This window comes from Chinchilla lanigera, unplaced genomic scaffold (genome assembly GCF_000276665.1).
Source record: "Chinchilla lanigera isolate Chin_1 unplaced genomic scaffold, ChiLan1.0 scaffold00004, whole genome shotgun sequence".
Lineage (NCBI taxonomy): Eukaryota > Metazoa > Chordata > Mammalia > Rodentia > Chinchillidae > Chinchilla > Chinchilla lanigera.
This window is the reverse complement of record NW_004955405.1, coordinates 5,718,393-5,743,892: the sequence shown is the minus strand read 5'-3', so window position 1 is coordinate 5,743,892 and position 25,500 is coordinate 5,718,393. Positions and strand designations below refer to the sequence as shown.

The window sequence follows — 25,500 nt, the reverse complement described above, 5'->3', positions numbered from 1 at the left end:
TTGGACATACATGCTGCTCCTGTCCACACCACAGCCTTGCACCAGGGGCCTCTGCCTGAACCCCTTCTCCCCAAACTGACCGACACTTAAGAGATTTATCAGGAAAACAGGCCACATATTTGAAATTAAGGTAGTTGTAGGCAATCCTAAACATATGGTCACCATGACAACAGCCCAAATAATACACATCCATGTATCATGACTACTACAGAGTTAGAGAAAATAGTAAAATACTCCCTAAAATAGCTTCCTCCTGCTAATTTTGCTCTTCTTAGGAAATTCTAAAATTTTCCTGACACTCTTTAATCTAAAGAAACAATGTTTCCCATGAAAAGCCATCTGCGCTTCAAATGATTACACTTTACCACACAGCACTGTGCGGGGGTAAAGAGCCGGGTCATCACAGACCTCTGTGGATCCTGAATCCCACCTTTCTGAAGACAGAATGAGGATCCCCTGCAGTGCTGAAGTGTTCTGCTAACTAAATGGGAGATACAGTTTTATCATATCCAATGTTTTTCCTTGTGCTACAACAGTTAATGTCTATTTCTTGTGCTAAATATACTGGGTCCTCCAGATACACCAGTAAACTTACCCGGGTTGAGCCTGGACCCATGTGCAAAAATGAAATTTATTTATGTTACATATATACCTTATACAAATAGCCTGAAGGAAGTTTCACACATTTTTAAAGTGCCTGTGCTCTAACTATAATTCTCATGTGTGATCTATCCCATGAGACCAGGAGTGGAATTTTCTACTTGGGGCATTTGCTTCTGCTCCAACAGTTTCAGAATTTGAGCATTTTGGGTCTGGATACTCCAGTTAGATTCTGCACCACAGGAAACTGTATAAAAAGCTCTCTGAAGGCAAAAGTATACTGAGTTCAGATTGGTGTACTCTCCTGGCAGGTAAGGCTGCAAATGGTGGCCCAGATGTTCTATCTGAACTCTAACCTAGTGGTCTGCTGCCCTATCTGCATCCACGACTCTCTAAAGCCATGCGCTGCTTCTCAGACAGGGAATGCCTGAGGTCCACACTTGTCTGGTTAACATCGCCATCTCTCTCGGCACACTCTGGACTCCTTAGGCTACGGTCTTTACCCACTGCTGTCTTCAGTCTCGGGAGTAAATGCAGCTGTTGTGATAACAAAAATGGATCCAGTTGCATAAATGTGGAAGAAACAAATGTGAAAAATGCCAACAGTTCACTTTCCAGAGTTATAAAGCATTACAAAACACGGTTATCAATTTGGTAGTTTATTTTGTAGTACTTTGACAATGTCCTCCTAACATCTGGTGGGTTCACATAAGTTTGGTCCAAATGCTCCTATCTCAGAGTCAGTTTATTAATATTCCCAACAGTTTAGGTGTTGCTCTGAAATTACCAACACCACCGACACGATGAATGGTCAGAACATCACACATGTGCGACACCTGATGCTACGGAGCTGCCTGTGGAGAGCAGGTGCTCGGAAAAGAGCGACTGGCTTCTGCTCCTTGAAAGGAGTCTCGGGTCTGTGCTGCCTCTGCACCTACAGGATGTCTGGAGGGAAAGGAAGACCCAGGACCTTCAGGGCAAAATCCAACCCTGCCTTTCTCTAAATGTAGCACAGCTCTACGAGTTAACAGGGGTAGGAATTACTCTCCAAAATAAGTTCCATAAGTTTTGGGAACACTTATGATTAAACAGGTGTAACCCTTAGATAAAGCTAGGTTTAAATCGGTTCTATCACCAACCTGCAAATATTATTGACTGAGTCTTCCGGACAGTGGTGGTGGCATTTGCATCGTAAGATCTTCGGGCGCGGGGTGGGGGCTGTGCTCTCACCATCCTCCTTCCCGGTGCCCACATTTAATTTTCCTGAACTTCTCAAAAGCATGTTATCCAAGTTTGCTGAAAAGAAGAAAGAATGAGAGTCACGCCTCTGTAAGTGAGCATGCCACAGTCGCCTGGTCAAGGGTCAGATTAAATAGGACATGAGGTACTCATGACAGTGAAAGACTTTCGATAACAAATTCATCTTTCTGTACAGTATTAATGCCATTAGAATAAATAAGTAACCCATAATCCTTTCAAGATATGTATTATATATTAAATTGTAATAGTTGCATTTATCTGGGTACAAGGAGGTCAACGAAACATTAGAAAGATGTCTTTGTGCATTAGCAGCACAGATAAATATTATCAGTCCTTGTCTCAGATGAGAAAATAGACCTAAAGTTTAAGTGATCTACACACAGTCAAGAAACCATAAGTCCAGCATTGTAAATCCAGATTGTCTGAAGCCTAACACTGTCTTTCTACCTCATACCATGAAGTCTCGCTCCTCAAGGGACATCATGTATTTTACAGTAAATTATCAAAACTAGGTAGGAAACAACTCAGTAAACATCAAGGTATGTTTGAAAAGACATGCTCTCCCCCATCAGATTTTATCTGCAGAAGTGCCCACCTATTATTGTAGTGATACTTCTATTGTCCTTGAGGGAGGACAGTAAGGTAGAAATGACATCATAAAGGTATTTTTAGGGTCAACAATAGGCTTCACTATTTACTGGTTAGTTGTCTTTGGACAACTTCATAAATAATCTTCCTGCTCCTCATATTCTTAAGGTAAAATCCTTAAAATGGAGATTATCATAAGCAACTACAACTGATGTTGAGCTCAGTGTGTCCAAGAAATATCAAGAATTGGCAAGTGGGATTATATCAAGTTCCAAAGCTTCCACACAGCAAAGCAAACAACAAATAGAATGAAGGAACAAACTACAGAATGTGGAAAAATGCTTGGCAGCTACCCCTCAGACAAAGGACTGACATCTAGAATATATAAAGAACTCAAAAAAAAAATTAGAACCAAAATAAAAGACCCAATCAAAAATGGGCAACGGAAATGAACAATGTTTCTTAGAAGAAACATAAATAGTAAATAAATGCATGAAAAAATGTTCAACAGCATTAGCCAAGAGACAAATGCCCACTGAAACAATGTGAGATTCTATCTTACTCTGCAAAGAATGGCCATTTTCAAGAAATCCAGTAACAAACACTGGGCAGGCTGCAGGGAAAAGGAAACACTCCTGCACTGTGTGAGTGTAAACTAGTACAACCACCGTGCACCCAGTATGTCTCAAAAACTAAAACTAGAAATTCCATGTGACCCAGCTATTTCTCTTGTAGGTATCGTCACAAAAGACTTAAAGTCATCGTATTACACTGATGTGTGCATACCCATGTTTATAGCAGCACAACTCATAAGCACTAAATCTCTATGTCCACCAGCAGAGAAATGGGTGAAGAAAACATGCTGTTTACATACAACAGAGTACTACTCAGCCATAAAAATAATTTTGAGACATTTTTAGGGAATTGGATATAACTCTGGACCATAGTATTAAGTGAAATGAATCGATCATACAAGCATAACTATCCCATCGCTTCTCTTCGACGAGAAACTCGAAGTATAAATAATTTAAAGAGCAAATTAAAGCAGATATTACAAAATAGGGAGACAGGCCCTCTGCAAGTGGAAAGGGGAACCAGGGAAGGAGGGGAGGAGGACAGGGGGAAGTAAAAAGAGGTGAGATCTGCTGTGTGTTTGTGCCAACTTCCAGCCACAAGTGCAGTCCCTACGTGCCGCAAATACGTGCTGATAAACACAGAGAAGCCTGTGTCTGTTGCACAGCAAGGGGAGGCGCTGATGCCTACTGTTGGCCCCGATGCCTTATGCACTGGGGCAAGAGCTCTTTACCATGCCGTGTCAGGGCAGGAGTCCTCACTGTGACCATTGTTTAATTTAACATTTCCCTTGTAACATATCTAGTTGGTTGATAATTAAATAAAATTTCAAAAATATATTATCTAAATTAAACATTGTTGGGTTAAAAACTGATGTCATTATGTCAAAAGTGAATACATATGCAACAGATATTTACAGTGTGCATTTGTTATTTTTTAAACCATAAGTAAGTGCCTCTAGGCATTGAGAATTAAAAGTTGCAGAAAAAAATATGATTTCTTCTGGATTTCTACATCTCAAGCTCATTAGTCAGATTTTTAGAGAATCATAGTTTAAGTCAAAATCCATGAAGGCATGGGGTGGTACATTCTTGTAATCTGAGCACTCATGAGGATGTGACAGGAAGATTTCAAGTTCAAGGACCAGCTCGGCAACGTAGAGAATTCAAGGATGGCTACATAGCAGGACCTTGTCTCAATCAATCACTAAAATTAATAAAACATCACAAGTGCCTGCCTGGCAAGCACAAGGTTCTGAGTTCAAATCCTGGTTCCAAAAAAAATTAATAAAACATGTGAAATCAACTTATCAGAACTTCCTTTATGATCATATCAACTGCAACATTTTATTGTAGTTTTACAAATGTGCATAAGATGTCTATGCAACTTTCTCAAACAGTTCTTTGCAGTCGTAGTTTTGAAAATGTATGTCGATTGTAGTGAGCAGCAGAGGTGCACAAGGAGCTTGTTCTGTGTAGAACCCCACCCCACCCACAGTGATTAGATTCCCTAGGTCTTAGGTCAGCTGAGGAAATACATATTCAACAAGAGTTAGCAGATTTTATTTATTCATTTATTTTTGGTCTTTTTGAGACAGGATTTCACTATGTAGTTCCGGCTGGCCTTGAACTCACTTCATAGCCCAGTCTGGCCTTGAACTCACAGTGAACCTCCTGTCTCAGCCTCCCGAGTGCTGGGACTACAGGCGTGCACCACCATGCCCAGCCTTCTCATGTGATTCTGAGACAGATGATGTACAGACTCTGCTCTGAGAAATCCTGGACTAGAACAAGCAAATAATATTTAATACTATGTTTAATATTTAATAAACATTTAATCTAATCACACAATAAATCTCAACAGGTCCATCCCATTCCTCATCCTTTGGTTAAATTCTAAAATAAAATGAAATTAGACATAGTTCCTGTTTCCATGTTGTCTCAAAACCCATTTGCTCCAAGTCTGTCCCCAGGAGAGTGTGAGCCCAGCTCGCTCACCTGGTGCAGCGCGCACGTCTCTATCACCACCCACATGTCGTGGCAGTGGCTTCTTTTCAACTCTGGCTCTCAAGCTCACTAACTTGATGAGCTACCTCAAGGGGCAAAGTGATGAAAACAGGGTACTTAAGACTCACTACGTCCTCCTTCCTCCCATACCAGACCCTTTCTCTTTGAAGTTTTAAAACAAAATAATAAAATTTAATTTGTCCTGGAGCTGTTACTTAACAAATATGCACTGAATGCCTGCCACGTTCCAGGCACAGCCTGGGTCACCGTGATGAACAAAACATACACAGAATTTGCCATCTGCTTGGAAACTTTATGCAGTGACATTTCTGCACTGAAGGGTCTAAAGTAGAAAAGGAAATACCTTCATAGATTGCAAATAAGATGCCATTTGGCCAAGTTTTTTTTACATCATAAATTTACTTAAGGATAAATTACCTATGCAATTTAGCTACAAGAAGGTTCTTTGCAAAAAGAAAAAAGAATGTAAAAAAAGCAAGACAAAGCAAGATGGTTCTTTGCAATGCTGCTTGCAACAACCCCTGTCAACCACAGCAGGGGGCTAGTTATGTCTCTGCAATGGGATTGTGACACTGCCCTTAAAATGTAGATACAGAGTGTATTTATCAACAAGAAAGAATGTTAAAATATAATGCCCGCTGGGAAAGGCAGATTACACAGTATTCTACCACAGAAACCCCCATAAGGAGGCCAGAGACAGGCTGCAGTTAGAAATTGCCATGCCGAGGGACGAGGGACAGGGAGAAGAAAACACTGGCAGCAACAGCCTGGGCAGCAGAAGGACAAGTGGGGGTGAGGTAAAGAAGCAGAGAAAGCTGGTTCCAAGATGAAAGGGAAGAGAAACTAAGAAGCAGAACAAGCTTACCAAACCACCACAGGCTGCTGGGAAGGAGAACGTCAGGGCAGGGTGAGAAGTGGGAGTGAAGGCAGACTGGATAACCTGCTTTCATAGGTAGAGCTGACATGCCCTGCCCTACTCCCTGAGGGAGCAGCTGTTCCCCCCAGCCCTGCAAAAGACCGGAACGATAAACCCTAGGTACTTTCTTTATTCTCCCTTTGGACAATCCAGGCCAGGGGTTGGGAACCAACAGCAGGGAGCAGACCCTCATGATGCCTTCAGCAGCCAGGCAGGCGCTCTCCGTCCTCTCCCCACTTGGTTCCCAGACTGGGCCAGCTGACCGGTACTGGTTACAGGGAAACTGGGCCAGGCAAGGATGGTGGAGCTGAAGGTGGAGAGGTACTGTGGGCTTCTCCGTGGCACGGCTCTTCAGAGTCACCCTACAGGAAGTCCTTGGTGACAAGATTCAGCCTGAGCATCGAGCTCCCTCAGCTCTCCCAGGACCCATGCTCTTACAAGCAGGACATCAGGGGACTGGACAGCTGGGGACCCTAAAGATGAAAGCCACAAGCACACAGATACCCAAGCGGAAGTAAACACAAACTGAGGCTTTTATTACTATCCTCAGCTCACCAGGAACTGTACTAGGGAAACAAAACCACGCTGCTATAAAAGGGAAATAACAAATAAGGAACTTTTAAAATAGTACTGCAAAGAAAAGTTCAGCCGATGAGTCAAAAGACAAATATTAAGAAATCTCTGAGAGCAAAATAGAGAGGAAGAGGTTAAAAACTTAAGAGTATCAATCCAAGAAATTCAGTACCTGAATAATATTAGCTCTGGAGAGGCTTAGCAAAACAGAAGGAAACCACCAAGTGAATAAATCATGCGAGATTCTCGTAACTGAAAGTCATGAATTTTTAGTTTAAAAAAATTAAGAATCAGTATAAAAACAGACCCATATCAAAGAACGCCATTTGAAGATTTCACAACAGCTGGATGTGGTGGTGCATGCCTCTAATTCCAGCATTTAGGAGGCTGAGGCAGAAGGATTGCCATGAGTTTGAGGCCAGCCTGGGCTACATAGTAAAACCCTGTCTCAAAAACACACACAAAAAAGTTCCTAACAGTAGAGACTAAAGGAGATGCTACATTCTTACAGGGACAGGAGAGAAAGAAGAGGGAAGGGGAGCAGAGAAGAGAAGGGGAGGGAAAGGATTAAAAATAAATATGGCATGGAGCCTCTCACAGCAAAACTGGAAGCTACAATGAAACAGTGATTCAAAATTTTGAAGGAAAAGGATTTCACATTGTCAAATCAGTACCTGGGCAAATTATAAATAAAGTGTGATGGTATTTAAAAAAGCATTTTAGTATCAAATTTAAATGTCAAAGAGGTACCTTCTATGCTCCTTCCTCAGAACATTATTGGAGGAGATGTTCCATCTAAGTGCAGGTATAAATGAGAAAAATGAAAAAGTAATCGGTTTCTGCCAACCGGTGATACAACTCGAGATGAAGGGGAGGCAAGACCTCAAGACAATGGTGCGTGCGGTTGGATGAGACCAAGGCAGGTCAGAAGTCTCTGGAAGGTGAGCTCTATAACGCTGAAAGAGAATCACTTGTGCAGTCTACATTTACACTGCCAGCATGAAAATGAGTTTGTGGTGCAAACCTAGCACACTAAGCAAGTAAATATTTTATACACACGTGTGCACACACACACATAAATGACAGGGGGTAGTAATATGTGTGTCTGTAGTCAGTGGTAAATGAAAGAACTGGACCCTCACCTTTGATAGCAGAAAGTCAAAAACACTGTCTAAAACTTAATAACCGAAACGTAGCAGCACTGATGTACTGATATGAAGGAAAAAACCAAAAGAAAAACGAGAAGGGGAGCAGATACAGTGACTATTAGAGAAATTGTAGTTTTTATGCTACACAAACAAAAACAGCAGATGGTAAAATAAGCCCAGTGGGATGTGTGTGTATTATAGAGAGAGGAAGAGGAGGAGGATTCTCATCACTACATAGATATTTGTGAAATACATGAAGATCCTCCCTCTTGTAGAAGAATTATCTCTGTGAGGGGATACTTCATTTTGTATCATGAAATTTTCAGTTTCCACTCAAAAGATCCATAACTACATTTTTTTCAAATGTACACATCTGCATGGATCTACAGAGAAACAAATCGAAACACACAGTAGTTAAAGCTATTTAAATGCATTTGCAAATTGCTTATCAGTTCAGCAGAGAGAAGAAATTAGTCTCAACTCCTGATACAGAATGAAGAACACTCAGTGACCGATGAAGAATCAAGACATTAAAAAAGAAAACCCAGCCAAGAGAAAGGCAGTGTCTAACGCATCTTCACCACAGGACCAGCCAGCATGCCTTGCGCTAACAGTTTACCATGCTTTCAAGTATTGCATGCACGTGGGCTTAAACTGCTGATATACCTGTGTACCCCATTTGATATTGTTAATTATCATCAGTCTACTGTATACAGGCTGAGTATTCCAAATCTGAAGACCCCAAGTCCAAAATCTTTTAAGTACAACAGAATGCCAGGAGTCTGATGGTTCAATGTACATAAACTCTGTTTCATTCACAAAAGTATTAAAAATATTGAATAAAATTATCTTCAGGCTATGTGTATAAGGTGTATATCAAACATAAACTAGGTTGTTTGTATTTTGACTTGGGTCCCAGATCTAATATATCTTCCTATGTGTATGCAATTATTCCAAAATCTAAAAAAAATCTGAAATCTAAAATACTTATATTCCCAAGCACCTTAGACACTCAACTTATAGGTAAGTTAAGTGCTTGACTTACAAAGGAAAAACACCCAAATTTAAGCCTTCCTTATAGTCAAATTCTGGTTCTCAAACACTGAAAAAATTAGGTAAGAACCTACCTAATATATATAAAGACAGTGAATATAAAGTATATTTTAAAATAATTAAGATTTTAAATGCAGGAAGAATAGATGCTATTTAACCAGAAACAGTCACAAGAACCAAAGGAAACAACTACTTCTACTACATAAGACAGACATCATTTCTTTAAACTGAGTTAAAAGACACTGCCCTGAATGAGTATGTAGGATAGCGTTCAGAGAATGCAAACTAAACGAATAAAAGTAGTGAGATGAGAAAATGATTGCTTTTAATTAATAATGGTAAAATAAATGGTATTTTATGGTAAATAAAATGGTAAAGTAAATGGTAAAATGCAAGTCTGAAAGAGGTGAAGAGTTCCTCCCTTGCTTCCATCAAAATAATCAAAACAAGGAAGTATCTTAAAATATATACTTGCTGCTTGTTAATCTACATATAATTTGCTATGAATGAAAAATCATTATCACACAATTCACCAAATTTCCAATCACCACGTAAAAACAATTCTTAATCTGGAGTGAACCCATAGCAGGCACCGGTACAAGGGGAAAAAGACAGGCAGCAGCATAGAAAATAGACATAAACACATCAAATAGATACAGTTAGACACATTTTAAATAGATGTGGTTAGACACACATTAAAGGTTAAGAACACTGAAAAAGAAAGTGAGACCTTCTTAATGTCCCATTCACATGTAGAAGAAGGAACAGTGGGAATGTGGTCTGTCTTATCTAATGCCAAGATTATGAAAAGGGATTTATAAAGTGGTCACTTTCACCTATTAGATTACATCTGACCTGTACAGAATTCAGCCTCACGGACATAAGCTATAATTTTGGATAATAAAACAAGACAGAAGATAGCAGCTAAGACTTTAAAAAGACAATTATGTGCATATAAAAGAACAATCATCTTATAAAAATATTTAGCTCAATAATTATGCTGAAATATGAAATGGAAGGAAAGACAAAAGATTTGTATTTGTAATACATGTGAACATTCAAAGGCATGATGACAGCACTTAAAAAGAGAGATAACAAAGTCAAGTGTATTTTTCAACTTGTGTTGTATTGCATTAGTAACCCTGCGTTTGAAATGGGAGAAAAGCAGATATTAAAAGATAATAAAATGTTTGTTTTAGTCAGCTCATAAATAATTTAAGATTTTTATCAATTAAATCCTCCTTTTACTTGATTTTGTTTTAAAGCTGAATGTAAAAGAAAATAAACACTGAAGAAAGAAATGTAAAAGAAAATAACAACTGGAAGATATATGACCTTGAAAACAATATCATTTAGGGTACTATATTTACTAATACAGCACAATCTTTCTCAAAGAGTTTTTTCACCAAAGAAAGTTGAACAATGACAAGTTTGTACTTAAACATTGGGAAAATTTCAACAAAATAGATTATTTCTTCCCAATAGAATTCCAGATAAGTATAGGGTTTTTTTTTTTTTAGACATTTAGCCAGAGAATCATGAACAAACTTGATAGCATAGAAAAGAACTGTCTGGATATTTTATATGAATAGATTCTACACTAAATAAGTTGCTCTTAAAAAGCCTATTCTATTTTTCTGTTTCTCTTTTTTTCCTCCCCTCCTCTCTTTTTTTAAGTGAACTATCTTTAGTTAATAGTGTAAATCCAAAACAATCAGCTATATGGTTTGGTTAGCGTTTACAGTGTAGTTAACCCAGGTAGTTAACTATTCAAGTTTCCATGAAAATAAAAATTAAGCTTTTGAAAGTCAATCTACCTTTAGTTCTCATTTTTTAGAGGAACCCTAGATTTTAGAGGTACAAATGAACTGCAGGATCCCTGCAGTTTAAGATAAACCACAACTAAATCAAATTCCTTACAATTCTCACAAGATAAAGATGTATACTTTTCAGGTAAATTGATCACATTTCATAAAATAACCTAATGATCAGCCTAACACAGTAGTGTGACTTCCATTCAATTACAAACGTTAAATGAAAAATTTTCTTGAGTATCTTGAATATCATTTCTTGTGTACATTGCAGTTTTGTATATTTTTCAGCTATGAATAAACAAGTTCTTTAGGAAGTTTTTCTTACAGAAAGTAAGGCAGAATTATAAAAAGTTTTAAAAAAGTATTTATTTGGAAATAGTGAGCAATGATGAACTGGAAGTCTCATATAAACACAAGACTATAACTCACTCATTGCTATACTCAATGTTTTAAAAATTGTCTATGATTTTATATTATTGTATACTCTTCTATATGACTTACAAAATATATATATATACACACATATACACACACGATAGCTAAGATAATTGTCCTACTAATGTCTATTGGTTTATTGAAAGAAACAGTTAATGCCTAATTGCTCAATTTTGCATACCTATATCTGGTAATCTGAACAATTACTTTGAAGATAACAATATGCAATATAACAACCATTGTTAATTTCCTATCATCTTGTTTTGAAATTCTGTATCATTTTAATTGTTTTTTAAATTCTCTTTTAAAGAAATCACAAGACACAAAAGTAAAAGTTTACAATATTGCCAATTAAAAGCATAATGTTAACAATTAAATTTTATCTTCAATATTTATCTAGTAAATCCTAAAGCGTGTTTTAGCCATGTGCACTGTTTTTCTTAATATTCACTTCAAAAATACCATGAGGCATTTTAAGCTTGTGATATAAAAAATTATTTTATGGTATAGACAATGAAGAAAACATCAGAATATACTGTCATATTAAAAAGGAGACTAATAGATATATTTAACAATATATATATTTATCAATGGAAATAACTCAAGTAAAATGAAATCTTAATACATAATGCTCTCAGAAATAGATACAAATCTTTCTAAAAAATTCACTGTAAACATGATTATTTTGTGCCCTATCCTCCTTATTCTTTTCATTTTTTCTATTCTTTTTTTAATTATCTACCTTAAAACCACAAAATGTTGCTGGCTTTCAATGTCCTACATTTCCACCAGAGGGCAGGCAGGAGCAAGAAGAGAAATTTGAATGGCTACCACAGGTACTTCTACTTTTAGGTAAAGGGTTAGCTAGCAGAAAGTACTGAATTGGGGAGCTTTGAGAATGATCTCTCCTACTCATTCATCTAGTCATGGTAATTATTATGACCAGTTTTTTTTTTCAATCAACACTAGTTTAAGTATCTACATTATTTAAGAGTATATTTCTCATAGAAATAAAACTTATGTCTGACCTTCAGAACAATATTGACTTTTAAAAGGACTTTTAGTGATACAGGGAGTTCATACAGATAGCTAACATATTTTTACCATTTAAACTGTGAATAATCTACTTCAGTTTTAAATGGTATCATTTACTGTTTTTTAATTCAAAAGACCTGAACTTCATTTTCATTGCCTATCCCTCTTTTATTATACTAAGGCACTTTCAAAGAAATAATGTTCTATGGTGTTAGCAGCAAAACATAAGAATATATATATATATATATCTACACATGAATGAAGCATCATTAATAAAAGTTTGGGAGGCAGCCTTAGACTCTTCAGAGAAGTAGCAAGTTACAAACGGAATTTTCAGTGGAAGACACCAAAGCAGAATCACATGTAAACAATGAGTAGACACTGAGACTCTTCCTCCTCTGGGTCACTGTCAGAGAAGAGCTGGGCACAGGAAGATGCAGGTGCAGGTTCCAGAATGCTACCGGGGTGGCGCAAGATGTCAGATGGCGCGGCAAGGTCAGGTATGGTCACCAAGGAATGCGGCCAGACATGCATGGCACAGGGTACAGCAAACAGTTCCACCCTTGCCCGGTCACCTCCCTGATGCGTGGTTGTGGCAAGTGACTGAGTCCTCCTTGAAGAAGATGGCAGTGGCAGCTCAGGAGAAAATATATAAGGACACTCGCTGGCTGGTGTGAGGAATGGACATCACAAGGAGCAGAGTCCAGAGCTCTCCGCGCACAGTAAGAGTCAACAAGAGTAAATTACTGCTGCTTTCTGCACTGCCGAAAATACCTTGGTTCTGTTCTTCAGACTGTTTTCTCCTTTACTGTCTTATTCACTCCCCTTCCTTTTCCCTACATCTCGTGTATCTGCTTCTTTGGCTTTCTTCCTTCCTCCTCCCCTTTTCCCCTTGCTGATTCCCTCTTCCTCTTTCCATTCCCTTTCCTTTCGCTTTATTTCACTTCCTTTTACTCTCCTTGACCTCACAGATCCCTCACTGTGGGCAACACACCCCTGCATATGCACAGCATTTGGTTTAAGAAATATTGAAAGTTTATTCAAGGATGACATATGTTATTAAATGTTTTTCTTTCTGTAGCACACTGATTTTTAAATCAAATAATAACTAAATACATTCGCATTACACAATGGCCCAGAATACCTGACAGTGGCCTGAATAATGTGACAACTTCATTGGGAAGACAAATCAATTACCTATGGCAAACCAAAGAACACTATATAAAACAAGAAAGCAGACGTGAGAATGCCACACGCAACCGTCAAACGGAAGTCCGGGACAGGGTGTATGAAGGGGCAGACTACTCTGGGTGGCAGTCTGCCACCACTGTCTGTCGTAGAAAACATAAGCACCAACACAAGGGAAGTTGCCAGTTTTTCATTCCAACAGCTCAATACTGACACTGAGTAGATTAAGAGAAAACATAAGTTTTATATTTAAGAGATGTGCTGTTTTATAATAAAAGTCTGGTTTTTATCATAAAATATTTACACACACTTTCTCTTCACAAAACCCACACATGCACATTACTACATCATGCCGGTTATGTTTGATAAACAGATTTTCACCATGTTACCATGCAAAAACTCTACCAAGACCACAAAAATCTGGATAAAAAGATAGCTTTAGTCATTAAACTTTCATTTAGTGTGTCTAGATTTAAGCAAGTCATAAAAAGAGTAAATATTATAGTAATTACAGTTCTCTATAATCACATATATACTATTTATCACCTAATTTTCTCTTTATGTTTTATTATGCTTCTGAATGTAGAAAAGCTCAACTAAAATGTTAACTTCAAAACTTTTAAAATACTCTAAGATATAAATTTGTAAAGTGTTTTAAAAGTATATACACGAGAAAAAAATGAACTGACAAGCAGGTAATCATGATGGTCAAAAATACTTAACAAATTGAATTCATACTTATGACATAACATATAGAATGACTCACAGCTGATAGAATGATTATAAAATTCAAATGTCTCAATATTTTAAAATACTTAATATGTCAGATCAGGGCTACACTGTTGGAAAAGAAAGTGAGCCACAATCTCTATGACAAAAATGTCAAAGAATCAACTAGAACTTGGCAGATTTCCAAGCCAGGAGCTATGGTTTATTCAGGGGAGTTTCTGCCAGTGCTATGCCACACAGCGCTCTGAAGCTAATTGAAGTGGATGCTCCACTCGCCACCACACCAAAACGCCCTCCACAACTTTGCACAGCATTCCCAAGGCCCCCTGACGTGTAAAACTACTTCGAACAGATTCATATATGTGTGTGTGTGTGAGATGCAGTACATGATAGCAAAGCCAGATAGATCAGAAACCCAATCACCACGTTCATTCTATGCATTTTCCCCACCAAAAAAAAAACCTGGAAAGCATTTAGGATTTCTGTTTCTAATCCTGAATGTATCCTTCAATTGGATAATTGCTAGAAGATACTTTAGTTTTGGTACAGTTTGACCTACTATAGAAACACAGTGCTATTTCAAGTACTTAAATATCTGCAGCACAAACCCTAAAATAAACTTAGGGTGTACTATTATCAAGAACGATCATCACTCAGGAGTGTGAAGGTCGTTCTCCCCTGGATCATGTAGAATAATAATGATAATTAGAACCAAATAAACGAAAACAAAGATCTGAATATTATAAAGGTATGACAGACTAACATAATCTGTAAATAAATCATTTCAAACCTGCAGAAGCATCCAGAGGGCTTTTATACTGATTTGCTAAGCATCACAGAAATCTTTTGTAGGACAGCTACCCACAGTGATGTAAGTTACTAAAGCATTCTTGCCCTATTTCTCCAAGTGTGTGCTTTATCTTGACAGAACTATGCGTAACCTCCTTATTAAAAATAAATGACAGTCAGTATATTTTCAAAACCTTCATTTGACTTAACACTTAAGTCATTAAATTTATACTTTAAAAATAAGTTTGCATTTCTAAAACCCATCTTTTGCAAGAATGCGACTTTGACATTCACAATCTATAAATTATGAGTCGAATGTCACAGATTGTAAAAGAACTTGCAATGTCCAAAACTAAACAAAACACACCACAAGGACGCTCCAGTCACAACACTTGATTTTAACCATGACAGCACTGAAAAATGTACAGGGCAAACACATTCCAAGACACACAACACAGAAGTTAAAATAATACATACAAAAAACTTCACTTGTTTAATAGTAGCCTACATTTTACATTTTAGGAGAGTTCAGCTAAGCAGCATTTTCTTGCTGTGTGACTATTTTGCATGTAGAATTTTACACCCCTTGAATTGTTCTTTTCCACCCCCATGCCAAGAATGACTAAGTTCAAACAGCTTTTACTTGTGCCAGACTTGGCTTTACTGGTTTTGTTTACAACCCTGGAGGGGAAAACAACCTCTGTAAGACAGAAAGCTTCTCCCACTACTCACATTTGATTTCTGTATGCTTGATGTGTCGTTGCCAGGCTCCTTGAGATGAGAGACATCAAGAGGAGGCACAGAACTGCTAGGATTCCCGCCGAAAAGCCCAGCACCAAAGGCAGCGCTAATCCTGCACCTGTGATGTGTTATTCAGCAGTTGAGAAATGCAGTCCAGACTGAGGTTGCCTAATACAGCTCAGCTGTTTTTCTCAGTACTCTCTTTGATTATAAGCTAGCAAGAGAGATTATTCCAGTCAAGCATTGAGCTATGTTCAGGATCCGTGGCATATGACAGTGGAAAGGTAAAAAGGGGGGGAACCCTGGAACAAGAGAAGAAAGAAAGAAAAAAAAAAAAAAGGCCACTGACCACCGTGTATTATGTAACATTTCCAGATGGTTAAAAGCTGCCTCTGAAGATATACAAAGCAGAAAAACACCTAGATTTACCATTTAAATTTTTAGCGATCTATTTTTCTAATAGCCTTTTGACATTCAAACGTTATTTCGAAATGCAATGTCATAGAGGCTTTCTTGCAAGCACAGTTTCACAAACGGATCAACCACACAGGCTTTTACAGTCTTCCTTTAACGTTTATATTAACTACATGTCAAATTTTTTATAATTTGCAATCTTTCAAAATGTTTTGAAAACTGAGGGCCAAATGATTGACATTATTTCTACTTTTAAATCAAATCTACTATACATCATTTGGCTTGATTCAATAAATTTTGTTATAAAATTTATATTTCAGTCACAGTTACTCTAGTCAGCACACATGGTTAACCAGAATGAAATACTTACCATACCCGCAGAACACTGTTTGTGAATCCAAACTGATTTAGGGAATATTTATCGTATACGTGCCCTGGGGAAAGCATTTTAAGCTCAAAAAGAGACAGAACGGACAGTACGCTTACGAACTTCAAAATCTAACGCAAGAGTGGCATAGAAGATCCCAATTTTGTTGTTTTCCTTGGTCATACAAAGGGCTGCTGATTGTTCACTCGCACCAAACTTTCATCCTAACTCCTTTTATGCTCTATGTAAATGCAAAACCATCTGTTCTGGAGGCTCAAGTCTGTGCCACTTCAAACAAACAGCCTAAAATCTTATCCAAAAACCAGACATCCTTTCCTAATAGCAGATGGTTAAAAAACAAACAGAAGTTTATTTATATAAACAAAAACAACTGAAATGTTTCAATTTGAAAATGTAAATACAATTTAAATATATTAAAGAATATACTTAATATTTTGTTGTTTGCTTTAGATACTAATTACAGTCTAAGAAAAACAGCACATGTAAAAATTTTTATTAGAAAATTATATATATATGTTTAGAATATATATTAGGAATAACAGGATCGAAAGAAATTCTTGTGTATGTGAGAATATTCTTTCTCATCAGAATTTGATAATTCTTAACAACTTTTCTTAGATTCAGACAGCAATGCTAGAGATAATACTGCACTTCGGGTATATTAGTTTTTTCCCACCTTTTCCCATTAATCCAGTCTGTACCTCCAAAGTAAAATAAGACAGCTAAATGAAGTGAGATATATATCTATATCCATATCTGGAATACAAAGAATTTTGTTTGAGAAAAAATGAAAACTTTCTTTAATTATACATAACTGTCCATTAAAATGGTGAATCTCCAGACTGACATCTCCTTTTTCTGGTTTTAGAAAGACGCTTGTGCTGAGCTCCTGACAGAAAAATCAAGAACAGATCTGAATTGAAGCTATGCTGTTATAGTAATTGTGTCATCGTAAACCTGGTATGACAGAGGCAGGAACATTCTGGTCTGATGCTACTCCAGCCATCATCTGTCTCTTGATAAACAAGTGCTTCAGTTTTCAAAACATTTTCCAAAAGCCCTTTGACTTTCTTAGATTTTAATTGTATAATAGTGGTTCAGTCTTCGACCACCTCACTGATTTTAACTTGCCTCCTTTATATTCTTTTCTCTATTTATGCTGTAATATTTATATCCTCACATTCTATTCTAAGGCCAAAAGGGGTCGGGGGTATAGCTCAATGGCTTAAGTGCTTGCCTGGCAAGCTTGAGGTCATGACTTTGATTCCCGGTACCAAAAAAAAAAAAAAAAAAAAAAATCTCTAAGGCCAAAAGGTTCCCTTTCTCCTCTTTTATATAATCATCAATACGGCCTCTCACATTGAACCAACAACCAGATATCCTTTCCTAATAGCAGATGGTTAAAAAAATCAAAAGACTGAGAGTAAGATGCTTCTCGAGAAAAGTGACCTCTCACAAACTCTTTCTTCATGTTTCTGTGTTTTAAGCTACACCAGTTCAAGGCTAATAGATAAGTGCTGTATTTTTTTGAATATGCAATCTTAAATTTCAGTACTATAATAATAAGATAGAAAAATATATACAAACTCATACTCGACTAAATGACCACTTCCAACAGTTCCAGTCCACTGTGATAAATGATTAGTTAACAACTGAAGTTACTCATTTTCTTCCTGTTCTTCTTGGGGATTAAAACATACTTACTTCCATCATTAAATCCACAGCAGCTATTTTGCAGTAACGTGAAAATTCCCAAGTGGCTCCCATTCTCTGTCACCAAGTCAAAAGGCCCCCCAAAAATTAAAATTGTGCTAAGTATTACAGATAATCTGGAATACAGCAAACCTCTCTCACAGCTACCTCCTACAAAGTCTTCACCCTAAGGTCTTAGAACACAGCACTTTGCGACGGCTTTTGTGTACAGCAAAATCAGAGTCAAGGACATATACCTCTTCCCATTTCATACCAGTAAGGACAAAGCTTTGACCAACAGGGACCATCCCGAACAGCCCACTCACCCAACTAAGCAGGCTCTTGGTGCTGCAGAGTTCAACGTCTCCCACCAATAGGAAAGTGTAAGCAGAGAGACCATTAGTTATACCACGAAGCCTGTAGCTGACAATGCTGACTCACTGTGGGAGCCCTGCGACTCTGAACAGCGTGCCGGAGCCATTTATCTGCCTTTTAAGATAAACAGTAGAATCTTCAATTAAATAGACTGTCAAAAATAGCTGCTGACAAACCAAATAAAGCTTAATTTTGAAAAGAGATATCTGTGAATTTGATGAAAATCGATCTGGAATGCCACATATCTAAAATATATGAACACTGAATATTCTTTTTATAATATAAATATAAAATATAAAGCATAACATTATAGGCCAATTGATTATGTTATCAAAGTTATTGCAGAGTATTTGGTTCAAAGCAAATTTATCAAACCTTGCCACTTTCTCTTAAGCGACCACATTTATAGTAATACTGATGCTGAGCAAATGTATTTTATTAAGGAAAATTTTACCTATCACTGTGTAAAATGTAAACATCAAATTGGGTTGGCATTTTTTATCACCACTATTTCTATGTACAAGTTTAATTACCATGAGAGAAAATTTCTAAATGATTTCATCAAAAACAAAAAAAACCCATGAAGATTATTTTATAGCTTACTGTTAAACATAAAACAACAACAAAATATACACACTGGTATCTCAGTTCATGAATGCTTTTGTTTGCAAACAACTTGGTTTGCAAACAAAGCACTTCGCAAAATTTTGTTGTTGTTCGCAAATTCTACATTGGGTGATAAACACAACTGTGGCCACCTGCCCCACACAAACACAGATGTGGCCTTCTTTTCCAGAATCACGGAACAAATTAAGTTTGTGAACTGAGATCTATATCTAGATCTATATCTAGATATCATGTTAAAATGTTTTAAAGATAACACTATACAATTAAATATAATCTATCATAAATCCTTAGACTTTTTATTCCACAAGTGATAAGAAGTGTATAAGATAAACTATGGCCCTTACTGCAAGCACCATATATAAGCAAAACATTTCACTGAGAACTTATTTTTCCCACTTGTCAGAAAACAAAAATCTGCTCTTTTGCACACTTCCAGATGTCAGAAGCTTTTCAAAACAATTCTGAGGTCAGAGAACAGAATACACAGGTGTGTGTTATGTCAGCTATTGAAAGGTACCTGCAGGTTAGCCTGAAATCTGATCCCTCTACCGACACATTCTTGTGGGCGTTACGAATGCTCCGTGAAGGAATATTATACTAATGCTGACTAATTTTTAAAAACATCCCAAATCTCATTAGATCTATTGCTTAGCAGTATTGTTCAAAAGCATCTCTGCTAACAACATCAAACTCACTGCCACCTCTTAGGAAGCCTTTAATGTTTTCTCCAGTATCACTCTTCTGTTCTATTTTGCTGACAAGTTGAACAATAAAATATTCAATATCAATACATAAAAGTTTTTGACATATCATCAAAACTATGACAACCCACAAGGGAAAAAGTGTTCATTCAGAAGTGAGAAATGCTGGAAAATAACTGATTTACATTACTGGCTAGTGGTCTTAAAGAAGTTTTACATATTTAAACTGCTGGCCTGGCATCAAAAGATGTCAGAGAGCTTTCAAAGATGGAAATACCAGTATGCATGCAAAAAAACAAAAGACTAGCAAAAATCCACTGTGTGTTAGCCATTTAAGCCCTCTACTAAACACACACAGCAAAATAAATGTGACATGTTTTCAATTAAAAAAAAAACAGTGACACAAAGAAAGGCATTCTTGCCATTAATGTCTGGGTTCCTAGTGAAGGTTACAAAAGTTTGCCTTTCAGCTGGGACCTAAGAGTCATAGATGTCTGATTATTTAGAATAATCACATCTGTTTATGCCTTAAAAGTTCATTAGCAGTAATATTAACACTTATTCACAGGAGTTTGTATTGTCACATGCACATATGTCCAGAGTGGAGACCCACAAGCAACAAATTATTCCCACAAAATCTCTCTTCTTGCCAAATGTTCCCACTATTTTTCAAACCTCAAAAATGTCTCAATATTGGAAAACCTTCAGCTAGTGATCAAAACGCCAAAATTCAGAATGTTTTCTTCATTTTTCTTTCTGTAAATCTGTCATCCAGGGCCTGAACTCACACCCAGGCCCAGAACCCGGCATAGGCAGGATGCCCTGGGCGCTGACCGCCTGCTCCAGGCTCAGCATGGCCAGCGCTGTCTGTGCTCTGTGCTTCCTGTCCACACACACCCCATTTCTCAGCTTTTCTTCTCCCCTCAGAAGCAGCAAAAGCACAAGTCTTCTCTGACAACCAGTGGGTGGAGAAACCAAGGTGGCGGGAGCCGCTCTGCCCATGTGAGGCCCTTTTCTGCCTTTTTCCTGTCTTGTCTCCTGACCCACAAGACAGTAGTTTCTCCAAAACCAACACATTTTCAAGGCTCTGACACCACTCTCTCCCCTCCCACTCCACTCCCACCAGAAGCCAGGGAACACCAGGTGTGACATGTCCCTCCCCGGCCCCGTCCACTCAACACCAGCTCCGGCCTGTGGTCTCTTTCATGCCCGCCCGCCCTCCCTGGGGAGCTGCCGCCACCTGTCTGCCGGATTCCACCCCTGTTCACACACCCAGATGGGCGGCCAGGGCCGCGGGCCCTTCGCAGAGGACAGTTTGTCTCACAGGTCCCTCCTTGGGTTAGGATCAAAGAGCCCTGGGCAGCTCCGCTGAAGAAGCATTTTAGGACAAAGAAAACGAGTGCATTTGGAAGAAAAAGCAAGCGAGCCCTGAAAGGAAACCCGAGAGGCTCATGCTTGTGCCTTTATATCAAAGTGTAGTAACTTATACACCAAACATGTAACCAGGCACCAGCTCCTACAATAGGCCAAATCACACGCGTAACAGGATAACAAGACTCCAAACAGGTGGAGGAATTATGATTCTAAGACCTAGCTATGTTACTGAGTTGGAATCCTCCAGAATGTCTTGTTTGGGAAAGTGGCACAGTGACTTCTCAAATAAGGCTGAGGCAGTAAACACAGGTTATCAGGATGTGGTTGTTGGGAAAATACTGAGTGAATTCATGAGATCTCTAGAAAAGACTTGGCTGAACAACCCTGTCAAGATTAGAAATGTTCTGCAAGAGAAATAACCCTGCATCCACAGCGTAACACAGTGGGACCATACAGGGACTGCTTTCCCGGGACCCCATTCTCTGGAGGGGGTAAAGAAGAGAGTGACAGTCGATGTTTCAAAGACAGAAATCAGGTGCAGAATGTAGTGACTCTTCAGGCAACTTCAAAGTAGTTCAGAAATACCCTGACATATGCCTATAATTACTGCCAACTTTACCCTTAGTGATGAAGAATCTGACGAAAGGGTATTTTATCCCCTTTCCCCATTGCTGAAGATCTTAACTAGCCATTGACAGCAGGAAAAACATCCAAAACTGCCTGGCCACAGACACAGGAAATCATTCATGTAATATATGCAGGTAATCATGTTAATATGGGATGACAAATGTAAACATACATAGATATAAATATATACCTGTATATATTATGCATAGTCACATATTTGGATTTCCTGATTGTCTTGATTTTATCCATCTTATTTCAAGGAAATTTTAAAGTCACTGCCTACATTTACATATCTACAGAACATTACACACCTTCAAATTACTTAACCTTGGGAGTTTGCATTAAGGCGTTTACTGAGAAAGGAATTTGAAAGGACTCAAAAAGGAGACTACACTCTACTAGTGGAGGGAAAAGCGGCATGACACAGCCCAAAGCAAACAGCAGCTGTGAATTTCCAAAATTAACATACTAATTAATGTAGCCTGGGAATAATCCACATTTCCCTTGAGTTTATTATATACACAAGATGTATTACATAAAGGTATTTTACTCTGACTCAGAATATCAACTCAATTAACTATTCTTAAATTCTACTCAACACTAGTAAATTGGGAACAAACTATGAAGAAACAAACCCAAAAAGATAAATATCATAAAGTGGTGGCCCCAGACCTGAATCCCGTTCTCCACCAGCACCTCCGTGCTGTGGGCTGGGAGCCGCGGCTTCAGCACACACCATTTCTAAAGCTGTCAAGAACGCAGTATATGCACCTGAAACTGGCGTCTCTGAGGAGACCCGCTGTCTGACCCTGTGTCATCTGCACCTTCCTCCTCCAAACATTTCCACTTCCAACTACTTTTCAATCACAATGTCGATTCTCCCCCAAGCTCCTTTTTCAAATCACATCAGTCAAACGTCTGACAATTACTGGGTTTCTAAGGCTTAAAAAAAAAAATCTAAACAGAAGCAATAAAAAATGAGCACAGAGGGCCATGGTTACTTACAAGAATTTTTGAGTCGTCTTTCTAATTTTGTTTTGTGTGTTTCTGTTTTCATTAGCATCTGTGTGGAGTGAGTAAGCATGGTTCTTGCCAAAGCTGCTTGGGTTCTTAGTTTGGCTGAGCCAAAAGGAATAGCAGAAGACTGAAAAGTTCCCCTTTAACAATTATGTTAAAAACACTGCCAGGTTTTGCTGGTCATGTTGCTGCACGCCTGTAATCCCAGCACTCAGGAAGCTGAGGCAGGAGGATCCAGAGTTCCAGGCCAGGCTTGATTATACAGTAAGACAGTATTTCCAAAAACAGAAAAAAACCTGCCAGCTTTAAAGCAAGTTAGGGGTCACACTGTTATATTTGTGTAGCCTGAAATATGTCTTATCAGTAAGATGAGAAAATAGAAATATAAATTATCTAACCTTTCCTGCATTTCAAATAATTGATTCTACATAACTTCTACTTTGCTAAAACACACTTTTTGAAAGCTTGAAAAGAGGAAACCAATCATTATACTACGAAAATATTGTGTGAAGCATTGTGTTCAATCCCCAGCACCCAAACAAACTCAGTTTTACTATTTATAAATTGTGTGACCTTATGCAAATTTGTAATTTCTTTTCCTCTCAAACAATTCAAGGCAACAGTATGTAGTAGGTAAGTATGTGTAAACTTCATGGCATTTTGGGAAAGATTAAATGAGATGTAATCACTTATCTATCTGCTGTTATAGTAATCATGCCAGAATTTAAAACTGAATAGTTTAAAAAATGTACGATTTATTTAAAAATAATAAATGTATTATATCTCACAGTATTGTCAGAAACTGGTGACACATGGATACTTCTGCCGATCTCTTCAATGTCCGCCTCAGGAGAAGTGCCAGGCTCCGCGTCTGCGCTCAGTTTGTGACAAGTCACCCGGGTTGGCACACAGAGCACATACAGACCTCCACGGACATATGGCTGGAAAGCCGGATACTTAAGAGATTTTTTTTTTCCACATAATACTTGGCATGCTTTGATACTACACTAACACTGCATAAAGGAGAATTTCTGAGAAGTTACTTAAAATGTAGCATCTGAAACCCAATCAGTGAAATTATTCCAACAAATTTAAAACCTTCTATCATGCTGTTTGAATAGACCTTTCACCCATGTGTGAGTATGAAACAACAGGCCTGGTCATCTAGAAAAAAATTCTCCTTTTAGTGGTCTGAGATGCAAATATTATTTGTGTGGGTAAACGTGCATGGAGACAGTACACTGAGGAATTTCATTACCTATACTTCATTACTGAACCAGACAATACTAAAAAACCATTGTATTCAGAGGTTGAGATTTAGTAAAGTTAATAACATCTACAGCTTCTGAAACGATGCTTCCTCTTGTGAGTTTGCTATCTGTGATCATGGTCAGTGCAGCAGTGAAGCGCAGGAGTGCAGTGTGGACTTCGCCTTGATTTGTGACTACTGCTTTGTACCAGCCCTGCAAGTGTTGATAACATGATTTGCTGATGAATCACATTTTGAGGGGTTTTGGTTTTTGTTTTTTGGTAGCAGAAATCAAACTCAGGACCTTGCACTTGCCAGGCAGACACCTGTGCCACTGAGCTATGTCCCCAACCCCATGGATCACATTTTGAGAACTGAAACGTAAGATGACTATGAGTTATCAGATAGATATATACATATATACACATGCATAGAGAGAGAGTTCTCCAAAACAACGCATACATGCTTCAGCAGTCTGCCGCACTAATAAATGTCTGGAAGCTCATGGCCATCACTTTGAGCACCTCTTGCAGCTGTAGAGGGCAAAGGTAACTTATATTAATCTCACAGTGTAATTTATACAAGTTTTTCTTTTCCTGATGTATATATATTTTTGGTAGACTCTGTATAGTTCTTCTAAGATAAGCTAAAGAAATTTTAACTATGGTGGAAAGAGGGAAGTGTAAGAGAATTTTTAATATAAGAAAATATATATAATTTTGAACACTCTTGCAATCCGAATAGAGCTTTCCACACGAGATAAGTTAAAATTAGGTGTGCCCAACACATGTGAAAGAAATTATTAATGTAAATGTATCATTTAATCCTCTTGACCAGTCTTTAAATGGCACAATGAAGCTACAGAACCTTATTTACTCTAGTACCGCTTAGGGTCTACCACTCAGGAAATACTTGAGACAGACAGAAATGATCCATGTAATGGGGTAATATGACAGTAAAATAAACATACCTAGAAAGTTTATATTCTCAGGACAGCAACTAAGAAAGAGAAAACGTTTCTCAATGTAGTACTAACAAGTCTTGCTTGATTCTTAGTCTTTATATGAAAACTCTTACTTGCATTGTCCTAGGTGGGATTTTCCACTTGTTCTGCATCTCCCCTAGGTCTGAACACTGAAAGTCTGGTTATATTGAGACAAGTTTTTCTTAACTTTATAATTATGTCTTCATTTGAACAAAGTTTAAGTTTTGATTTCCAAATACAAGCTAGTTCTTACATGTTTCAGAAAATAGGCAATTCTGAATTAGGAAAAACCTAATGTTATCTGATATTCCTTTAAAGAAGGGAAAGAAAAAGAAGAGCTTTTTTAATCTACCTTATTCTATATTCTGTGAAGAAGGTCTGAGATACCTTTCACAAATGAGGTCTTAAATGCGCTGTTCCTTCACACCTTGATGAAATATTTAGAATACCAACATTAGGTTATAAACTGCAGGAGGTAAGAGTCTCTATATCGGGGCTGGGGATTTAGCTCAGCGGCAAAGCGCCTGCCTGGCAAGCGCAAGGTCGTGAGTTCGGTTCCCGGTACCGGAGAAAAACCAAAAA

The 25,500-nt window shown here is 37.9% G+C and overlaps 1 protein-coding gene across 9 annotated transcripts in view; it reads right to left on the bottom strand.

Annotated features, from left to right (window-relative positions):
- Nucleotides 1–25,500, bottom strand: part of Bmpr1b (bone morphogenetic protein receptor, type IB) — a 376,760-nt gene that overhangs the window by 41,038 nt on the left and 310,222 nt on the right. For 4 of the 9 annotated variants that reach the window (XM_013517414.1, XM_013517418.1, XM_013517428.1 and 1 more), the window contains 2 exons: nt 15,461–15,771; nt 1,740–1,896 (listed from right to left, as the gene is read on the bottom strand). In XM_013517414.1, coding sequence (XP_013372868.1) covers nt 1,740–1,882 — 143 coding nt within the window. In that variant the 5' untranslated portion in view covers nt 1,883–1,896; nt 15,461–15,771. Of the gene's footprint in view, nt 1–1,739; nt 1,897–15,460; nt 15,772–25,500 lie in introns of those variants that run through there. The other 5 variants (XM_013517415.1, XM_013517436.1, XM_013517434.1 and 2 more) reach the window with 2 other exon arrangements.